This window comes from Cariama cristata, unplaced genomic scaffold (assembly GCF_000690535.1).
Source record: "Cariama cristata isolate BGI_N322 unplaced genomic scaffold, ASM69053v1 scaffold7077, whole genome shotgun sequence".
Taxonomy (NCBI): domain Eukaryota; kingdom Metazoa; phylum Chordata; class Aves; order Cariamiformes; family Cariamidae; genus Cariama; species Cariama cristata.
This window is the reverse complement of record NW_009624821.1, coordinates 8,820-19,205: the sequence shown is the minus strand read 5'-3', so window position 1 is coordinate 19,205 and position 10,386 is coordinate 8,820. Positions and strand designations below refer to the sequence as shown.

At 38.9% G+C, this 10,386-nt stretch overlaps 1 protein-coding gene across 1 annotated transcript in view; it reads right to left on the bottom strand.

Annotated features, from left to right (window-relative positions):
- LOC104164092 (hemicentin-1-like) overlaps positions 1-10,386 on the bottom strand; it is a gene marked incomplete at its 3' end in the record, with an annotated part of 39,085 nt that overhangs the window by 20,755 nt on the left and 7,944 nt on the right. Inside the window, exons 10-17 of the mRNA XM_009703319.1 lie at positions 9,115-9,274; positions 8,365-8,489; positions 6,654-6,837; positions 6,393-6,490; positions 5,720-5,998; positions 4,950-5,140; positions 3,679-3,760; positions 2,751-2,887 (exon numbers count right to left, since the gene is read on the bottom strand). Of these exons, the coding sequence (XP_009701621.1) occupies positions 2,751-2,887; positions 3,679-3,760; positions 4,950-5,140; positions 5,720-5,998; positions 6,393-6,490; positions 6,654-6,837; positions 8,365-8,489; positions 9,115-9,274 (1,256 nt within the window). The remainder of the gene's footprint in view (positions 1-2,750; positions 2,888-3,678; positions 3,761-4,949; positions 5,141-5,719; positions 5,999-6,392; positions 6,491-6,653; positions 6,838-8,364; positions 8,490-9,114; positions 9,275-10,386) is intronic.

Sequence of the window (10,386 nt, the reverse complement as noted above, 5' to 3'; positions counted from 1 at the left end):
CCTACACTGTTCTTCAAACATCACAGTCTTGATCAGGTGGGAGCCAGCATAAACTTAGGCTACTAAGTTTACTAGCCAGCATTTCCGAATATGAGGATACCACTCTTCTCAGCTCTACAACAACTCTACAGTACCTGCCAGGTGGCCGTTTGAAGTCAAAGCTTTTTTTACCACAACCAGTCTGGGTCATATCTGCATGAATGACTGACAGTAGTATCAACTACAAGTGTTCAAAAACCTGACTGGATAAAAAAAAAATATCGAGAAAAAGAACAGAAACTCAAACTTTTCCAGTATGTGCTACCCACACTTTGGATGAAATTGAAAGCTGACATTCCATCTACTCTTTTGGTTAGAAAATTGAGAATAGCAACTACAACAGATAGGTGAAACTCCTCCAGTTCTGCGCTAGTACCCTGGTATGTTGGTCTCATCCTAGGCACCAACTCGGCAAGTCTACCAACGCAGAATAAACGGCAGCGCTGGAGCCTCACGGCTGAAATGATTCGCCCACCAGAGCGGATTACAGACAGTCAGACTTTGGGCAGTAACTCGTATTTCCTGTTGAGTACACAGCCTACGCTATGGTTTCTAAACACACAAGCTTATAGATGACAAACGGTAGGCAATGAAGCTATCATTTATTCCTTATGCTCTACTCAAGGGATGTCAGAAAACCCATCTTTGAAAAAACAGAAATTCAGCAATTCTTTTAGTGTTTAAATAAAACCTGATTAGGTCAAGATGCTCCTACCTACTTCTTTTTTTAACATTCAGTGTGCATTTCCAAATCAATGAAGAGTGCAAGGACTCCAAAGCTGCTAGAGGCTAGATCTTTCTACAGTTCTGCTACCAAAAATGGCGGTGCTGCACAATTACATCATTAAGTATGCAGAGGTCTAGAGTAGACCTCAAAATCTGCACAGTGTAGAACAACAAAATCAGGAGGACTGACACCCTCCACCACAAGGCTGTTTCACAAAAAGCAGTGATGATTTAAATTGAAATAACACTGCAACACGAGAACCTGACTTTCTCCAAGTCTCTCTTGTCACCGGGAAACCTCAGTTTTTCCAAGATAAGGAGGATGGTAAGCCACAGAGCACCTCTCTTTCCACACCCAAGGAGAACTCTTTCCCAGCTGCTTAGATTTAGTAGGCTATTACCTTTCTTGGAGATTGAAAAAGCAACCAGGCACTCAGGAAGACACTAATGTTTTCCTTCTATCTGGAGTATATATTTATATAAGTTAAGCTGAAGAATGAAAAGGATGGTAGGGAACAGAATAAACCTACGTCTGCTACTTAAAGTACATGCGACAAATTAAGAGTGCCATGGCTGAAATAAATTTATAACTTCAATTTAGTGCTGGAGGAGAGCTGACTCTAGAGATTGAAATTCCCTACTCTATTATAAATCAAAAGACGGGATTGACCATATCGCACAACCAGGATGCCTCAGCCCTCACACACAGATATGAATTCATGAGGCAAGAGGGGGACTACTATTACAAAAGTTAATTCACAGGTTATCAGCTGAGTACCTATGTCTATCATAGTGTTGCTCTACTGCTTTGTTTTCTAGTGAATACTTGTAACAGTGGCTTCTTTTCATGGCCTGTTTTCGTTAAGTACTGCTTTTAAAACACAAGCTTTTCAAGGAAGACTGAAGCAAAAAGTATTCACATACTTAACTTCAAAGCCTTGTTCAACCTTGCTTTCATTAAAAAAAAACCAAACAACAAACCACCCACTACCCATTTAAAGAAGTAACCATTCAGAAGAAAAGTGTTTCTGTTAAACTTGTTTCCAGCTAGTTCTTGTGCTATATTCAAGGTAACATTCCCTAGCTAGCAGCATCTAGTAAGACATAAACACCCACCATATTCTTACTGCTTCCACTAATATTTCATTCTTCTAAATTTACAGTAGAGAGAGAGTCTCGGGAACGGCATGTCAGAAGGAAAGCAAATAAGCAGAACTTCAGGTGAAGACTACTGATGGACTACAGTTAAGGGAGACACAATTCATAAGATGAATTTGTTTCCTCTTTATTAATGAATAAAGATCAAGGGACAATTATCAATTAAGTTCAATTAATAACTGAACTTAAATTGTTCCACTGGAAAGTAACCGGTTTCTGAGCGATCCCAAGGAAGAGGATGGGAAGTAAGAAACCCTTTCTGTAGAAACCATCCTCATCTTGCCAATTGTCTCTCAACCAACAAAGCCTCGATGCCTTAACGTGACACTACATGGAATTCTGAGTGAAAAAGGTGCATTTGATACAAAACTGTGGTGATTAGCAACCCATTTTCTTGTCTTTTTTTTTTTTTTCCAATGTAAAGAATTTAAATTCCTTTCTAAATGCTACTAGAATATGAGGATGCATAATATACCCAAAGGAAACATATAGTGTAGTCTTTTCTCAGCTACCTTTCCTGGGAAGCCATTCAGGAGTATACCGAAGGCTTCTAGCATTGTTCAGAGGATCCAGGAGGAGCAAGGGATCCCCCTAAAGGAAAAAAGAACAAGTAACAGCGGGATGGCCACTTCACATGCTTGCTAGCTTCAGGTACTCATTTAGGACTAACTGGATTTGTACTGGGGCTACTCAGCTTCTCTTGAATTCAAGGCACCGTAACTTGGACTGCACTGAAGGGGCAACTGAGCAGAATAAGAAACCTCGAGCACCGCGTGTAAAAAAACAACGGGAGCAAAAGACTAGTACAAATAATGTAACCACTATACCTCTAAAAGTTCTCCATTTTTAAGCCATGAGATTGTTGGAGGTGGCACAGCATCTGACTTGCATTCCAGTATAACTTGTCTGTTCTGCAACACGGTGAGGTCCTGTGGACCACCAGTACCAGCAATGTTAGGAGGAACTGTTACAAAAATGAAGAAAAAAATAAAAAGCAGATGTATGAGCTACCATTAAAATTATTCATTGAAAATTTCTAATTTATTTCTTAAGTTTAAAATAAATGCAAAGCTGCAGTATCATTCATTAGTTCTACTTCTCTATAGCTGTGTTAAATATATCACATTTGTTTAACTGGTGAACCCGTTTCCTAAGTCACACACTGGAAACTACTGTGACAGAAATTACAGTCCATTCTCAGTGAGAGTACCAGCATTTAAGCCAGACAGAGCAGAGACCACCAAGCTCCATAAACAGTTCATCAACAAACATGGGAGTTATAATCTCCAAGAAGAAACCCGAGGCTTTTTATTATACAAGTCCCATTTATACTTCCTTTACTGTCACTACATTTTCCGTATTCACTTCTAAACACATTCCTTACCTTTTTCTACTGAAAAACTAAGATGATCATAGATATCAGTATACTTCACATCCTTTTTCAGTAAGCACAATAAACTCAATCCAACTGAATACCAATATCTATAAACTTCCTAGGTATTCAAAATATAAGACTTGGAATTTTAACAGAAATCAGTTGCGTCAGGTGGAACTTTCCCTTTTAATTGTGTAGCACGTTCAGAATAGTTACCCTTATTCAGAAATGTTAATTATGATCATATGGTGTAATATTACTTTCTCAAACCATGTCATATTTCTTCTTTAGTAATACGTAACTTGTTAAATGAGATACTGATACGTACCTTAGTAGCTGATGCTTTGAAGGGGTAATTTTTTTCCCTAAATTAAACTTACCATGCACTCTCACTAAATATTCCTTATCATCATCTCCTGCTGGGCTAGATGCCAAACACGTGTATCTTCCCGTGTCCTCCACCTAGAAACACACAAACAACTTCAGCAGAAACCTCGGAATATGGGAACATTTCAGAAAAAAATGTGAAATACAAACATGGACAGCAACATATAACAGGCAGCACTTGAACACAGACACAATAGATAAGGAATGTCTGAAAATAAATCAATGCAGTTCTTGGAAACTTTACCATGGTAGGATTTTACAGAGATGGCTTAGGAGTTGCAGAACCCCACAAAATCTCTGTGGATAATGCGGCTCCAGCAAGAACCCTTCTCTTTGTGATGCTTTTTGCAACAGATAATCAGTAAGATGGAACTGGCTATAGGTATCCATCTAAGCAAGGGTCAGTTTGGGTACTAGGGAAATCCTTCTGTGCACATGTACTCACTAATAACTTTCTGCTTTCTCCTTCCTGCAAACTCTTCATTGTAAAGACAAGAAGTGTTTGCTTTACAAAAACCAAAATGAGCAGCAATCAGTCCCGAGCCCTGTCCCCCTTCTGTTTGGTGAACTTCAGGCTGGCTGTCCACAGCTGAATACAGCCTTAGTTTATTGGTGCAAGTTTTTAAAGATTATTTGTCCTCTGGACTCTTTTATTGTCTGAATTCATCTGAAAGTCTTTCTATTGTCTTTATTTCTTTTTTCTTAACTTGCACACAGAAAACTGCAAATGCAGTTTTTCTCTGCAATCTATGGCTTATACATGTGAGAAGCAAATGGATATTAGGAAAATCTGAGGCAATAGAAAGAGAAGGCGGCTGAGGAGGAACTATAAAACATGAAAGAGGAAAAGTAAGAGATAGCAATAAGATTCAAATAGGTAAGAAATGAACAAAAGCAGATTACAGACACAGCCTAAAACCAGAAATAACCCCAGAAAAAGATGAGTCCCTAGCATTGATTGTTCTGTTTTGCAACACAAAGCATCAGCACCAATATATAAATAAATTACAGAACTCTGAAATGAACTTCTAATAATAACGCTCAGAAAATGCAGAAGTGCTTGGCCACCCTCAACCCATAACGTTTGTTCTGTATGGGAAACTCCAAGGCAAGGCTTGAAAAATATATTATCTAACTGCAAATGCAGGTGGCTGATTTTATAGAGGCTTTTTAGGACACCTCTTAGGATGGTCCTAATAGCAGGCAGTCTGCACCCTCTTCTAGGGTTCGCAAAACCGAACCTGTTTTGAAACAAATACTCTACCTGAGCACTGGTTATTCGAAGGACTTCTCTTAGGACATGAACATTATCATTCTGCAGAAGCGGGCGTCCATCCTTCATCCATGAGATTTTGGGGACTGGAATGCCGGAAGAGATGCAGAGAAGTTCAAGAGGGTTGTTAATGACGACAGAGAGCTCTTCTGGTTCATCTGAACCATTGATGTGAGGTGGCTCTGTGGAAGGAAAAACATTTGAGTTCTTTATTGACTCAAAGAGCCTACAAAACATGATACACAGCCTTGTGGTTAAGAGTTTGCAAAATTAGTCTACATTAGTGATATTTCTGAATGTGTCATGAACTCACTGAGTATGCCATGTAATTTCCATCTGCCTCTCTCTATTAATGTGTATATTTTATGAGTTGGAATTATTGGTTAGAAAATGTTTTCATAATCCTAGGTAAAATATATTATTTAATATCAGTGAATATATTTATTTGCTGTTTAGCTGTTGGGCCTTCAGCTGTGCTACCATCCCATCAAGCTGAATTTCTACTAACCACACTTATTCATTTAAACCAAATTACTCTGTAAATTAGCATATTTCAGTACTCAGGAAACGCTGGGAAAAAATATATACTATATTACACACTCACACGGCTTTAGGTATCTTCCATTTCCTTATTTCTCTCATTTAACACAGTAAACGTTTCTTGAAAATACTCCTTATCCCTAGAGATTTTTTCAATTGTTGTCCTGAGTAGATACTTATTTACTGCTCGCATTTTGTTCAACTGAAAGCTTAACACTTACCCAGCACTTTTAGGGAAAAGTGCTTGCTGGTATCTCCAGCTTCATTGGATGCTACACAAGTGTATTTGCCTGTGTCACCCATCTCTGCCTTCACAAAATGAAGAACCATTCCTTGGTTACTGGAGGTCAGGTGAGCTCCGAGGCTTAAAGGATGTCCATTTTTAAACCAGGACATAGTCGGGGCAGGAGTGCCACCAGTAAGACAACTCATCGAAGCTGAACTGCCTTTTACTACAGTCACATCCTCTGTTCCTCCTGCGTTATCCAAGCTCGGTGGAACTGCCGAGAAACAAAGATCTGATTCATACAGAGTGCAACCCAGATGTTAATTCTGAATACAAAAAAGTCGGAATGCAGCTACCCTTCTGCATTTCCCCACTTCCATTCAAGTTTAGCACGTGTTAAAATTCAATTAGAAATTATATATTAGTGTGCTTTCTGAAAAACCTGTGACACATTATGGGTGCCAATTCAAGCAAGGACTATTCTAGAGTTAAAACACTTTCCATTCAGAAAAACACACTGAAAAGTTAATGTTTCCCTAATGATAACCTACACAAGATACACTTGTGGCTGTCTACAACTTTGTGTTGGTGAGAAAGAAAACTAAATATTAGGTTTAAGAAATCAAGAAATAAGATTCTTTTCACAAAACATTTCAGAGGAAACTCACCAAAAACTTGAAGGTTGTAGTGTTTGTTGTCCACGCCAGCCCTGTTAGATGCTACACAAGTGTACACACCAGTATCAGACATCTGCACTCGGGCAAGTCTAGAGAGAAAATCATTTTAAGCAAGCTGTTAATGGAATACATTACCTTCATTATGGTATGGTTTGGATCAAATTTTATTCTTGCTTCCAAACATACCAGCAGAATTATGCTGATACAGCAAAAGAGATTCAGCTAGTTAAAACAGCTGATTCAAAAACCAACCTGAGAATTTGCCCAGCTGACAGCAACCTGATTTGGGAGGAGACAGACAGAGGAAGGCCATTCTTTAGCCAGTTTATCTGTGGTGGTGGGGTTCCAGTAGCAGCACATTCAATATTCAGGGAGATGTCCAAAAGGGCAGTGAGGTCCTCTGGTTCATCTTTATTATTGGCTATTGTCGGAGGAACTACATTTTGTAAATTTTGAAAAGGAAGATATTAAAACTGGCTCTTAAAACCATTCCACATGTGTTACCTTGCAGCAAATCCTGCACCTAATGCCCCACAGGCAATTCAACAAGAAAATCCCCCTTTTTTTAAAGAGTAAATCCTCTAACAATAATATTGAGCACTAACAAATTATCCATTTACTTATCTAAAATCAGATGCACTTTAGAATGACAGTAGAATTATCTCTTTGATTTGTCAGGCTGTGGCAAACGAGGGAGCTCAGAGCCTGAAGCTCACGGGGAGAGGATGATAATGCAGGAAGGAGCAAGTGGTCAAGCCTTCGGGGCGACGGGCTGAACTGCTTAAGGGCCAGATGGGACTTGGCAGATTGCTGCCACTCAAACTTACCTCCTTAAATAAATCTTAAATAAAATGAAAGCTAGAATTGTGCAGGAGTAAAGTTAGTTTATTAACTTCTAGATGTACATGCTGACTTAATTTTTAAATATAGAAAATTTCAAAATGCCTAGTTGAGTATTCTGGCTGATTATTTTACCAGAACCGCTTTTTGGGTTTTTTGGTTTTATAGGTTAGTTTGAAAGCCTTGGTCTTGGGTGCAAGAGGGGACTCACTATACAAAGAAGGCCCAGCCACATGCAGCTCCAGGCTCTGACTGACTTAAGATCCCATCACGCACCATGGCAGTTGCATAGATAAGACCATTTCAGTTGGCTAATGCTTGAACCTCAACCAATATAAACTGATCAAAAAAACCTCCACTGTCGTGTGGTGCCATCTGTCCCAAAAAGATGGGATATGGTCATTCAGTATTGTTATTTATTATATCAAAGGTCATCTCTTGTTACTCTGCTCATGCTTATATTCCAATTGATTCTAAGTCTTCATATAACTGGGACAGACACACCGCTGTGGAACGCTACCTATGCAGAACCCTTCACTCTTTCGCACTAGTCATTGTACTTAATGAACATATTTTTCACAAATTAAAATGTTCACTCTCTATGCTGCTAAAGAAGAGTTATGCTCGCTGTCTTCTGTAAGTCCAATTGTGCAAGAGAAGAATTTCAACCAAAATTCTATAATTTTTCTTTTAAATTCTAGGGACATTTAACTACTAGTTCCCTACCATATTACTCTGGTTTTAGCTGATGTACTTTGATTGGAATTAGCAAAGATAAACCAATACAACAAAAAGGCAGTAACATAGTAAATCTGCCCCAAGTATATCTTTCTCTATAAGAAAAAAAAAAAAATCACCACAGGTAGAATTTCCCTATTATGAAGTACACCAACGGAATTTATTTCTGTTTCTCCCAAAACACATTTACCAGCAATTTCAATAATTTTGTCATTGACAGAACATCCTCTGTAATACACTGCAGTGTCTACAGTACGTGCAATTGGAAACACATGCATGTAGTATTATGCTGAAGACAGGCATTTATTTCTTGGTCCTCTCTTGGGAGTGCTTACAAAGATAGGATTATGGACCAGATTTCAGTTTCACATCTGTGAAAACTCACCGTATACATTCAAGTTGAAAATTCGGTCTTCCTCTCCTGCAGGATTAGTAGCCACACAAGTGTATTTTCCTGTATCAGAAGTGAGAGCTCTGAAAATGTTTAATGTGCTGCCATCTGGAGTTACTCTACAAGGAAGGTCATAAAACACAGTGAGTTTGTTTACATATGCCTAGGACCTGGCAAATAAACAGTCCAGTTTTGTACATTTAAATCAACTACCTCTATCCTCTTGGAAATTCAGTGAGAAAACCATTGTGGTTTTGCAAAATATTATTATTAGCGATAAGCTAGGAAGTTTTTCCTAGAAATGCTCTGTTTAACCTTGTATTAGGATTCTATTCGAACCAGGTTTTTGAAGAACTCATAATGAAAAGCATCAAGAGTAAAATGTTCCCATGTCTCTGATCTTTCCCCTCCAAAGGAACTTAATGGAATTTATTGACCTTAATAAATTTTAATGAACCTGACAAACTTTAATGGAATTTATTAACTGAGAAAGAAAAGAGATATCATATACTTATCTCTGTACAAAAAAAAAAAATATTAAAAAACCCCAAACAAAGTAGTAACAAAGTATACTGGATTTATAGAAGGTAAAGATGGAGATGATGTTCTTAACCTGGCTAAGCTAAGGCTTAGGCCCTCTTTACACTCCCTCCCTCAGGGCCCTCTTCACGCTCCCTCTTTAGGGCCTTCTGAGGTTTAAATTTGTAACAGAAGAGAATGGAGCATCTGCTTATTGTTGCTTGCCTTATTCTTTGTACATCATCACTGGCAACTGTTTTTCCATCTTTGAGCCATTGCATAACAGGTGTGGGCACTCCATCGGCATTGCAGACGAGCTGGATGCTTTCTCCCAGGAGGACGCTGACCTCACTAGGCATTTCAGAGCCAACAATATTAGGAGGAACTGGAAATGCATGATAAAGGGAAGAGGAGATTCATCAGCAAGAAACATAAGATAAACTACAAAACGTTACATGCAGTAGCTTGTGAGTACTAGCATTTATTGTGGTACCTCCATTCACATCTAGTTTGGGAAGTATATGATTATATTGTTTCCAGAGGGGGTTCTACAAGGATAAATTCAAAGCCACTTTAATCATTCCTTAAAACAGCTAATTTACAAAATTATAAAAAACAAGTATCTTTGCCATTATATTTAATATCTACAGTTATCTCCTCAAACAATGCTAACGTACAATAATACTATGACAAAATCTCATTTCGTTAAACATCACAACACACCGTAACAATTAAAGGCCCGTTTAACTCTTGAGCACGTGCTTAGTGCACAGTTAAATGCTCTATCGCATCAAGACCATCACGTTCCTGTTAACAGCCACACATTTACTCCATCCTAACCAGCAGCCATTTTCAGTCTGTTCTCCTCAAAAACAATGATGATGGCAGTCATGCTATCCATCAAGCCAAGACTGTCAGTCCCACTAGTAAGTTTTGAGCATTTCAAGCAATTTCAGTCGCATTTGATCAAACAAGCAGCTTGATATTCAATGGCAGGTAGGCAGGGACACCCACCAAAAATCAGTATCCTTGAAGAACGATTGCTATGACGAAGAGTTACTAGTTCTGTTTGGCTTGCTGATGGCCAGCTATCACGCATGGGTGTACCAGCACGCTCAGGTCACACCTGATGCTGCCTCTTCTTCCTCAACCAGCAACTGCTGGCATGGCAAGGGACGATGTCAGAAAGTCGGAGATGTTATACAACAGGCGTGTTATTGGACACGGGAGGGAATGAGTGCAATTAATGGGGATGAATCATCAGGAACTCAATGAAAACAAGATAGTTGCAGCGTAAGGGGGACATGCAGCGAGGTAGGAGACAATTCCATAACAAATAAAGGTTTCTTATTTGAGCAAGGGGTGGGGGGGAAGTTCATAAGGAAATTCTGCCAGTATTTCTTTGCTATCTCCTCCTATTTGCTAAGGTAAAAAAGGCAATAGGTATCACTGCTTCTGAATCCGTGCATGTGTGGTGCTCCACTCACAATCAACCAA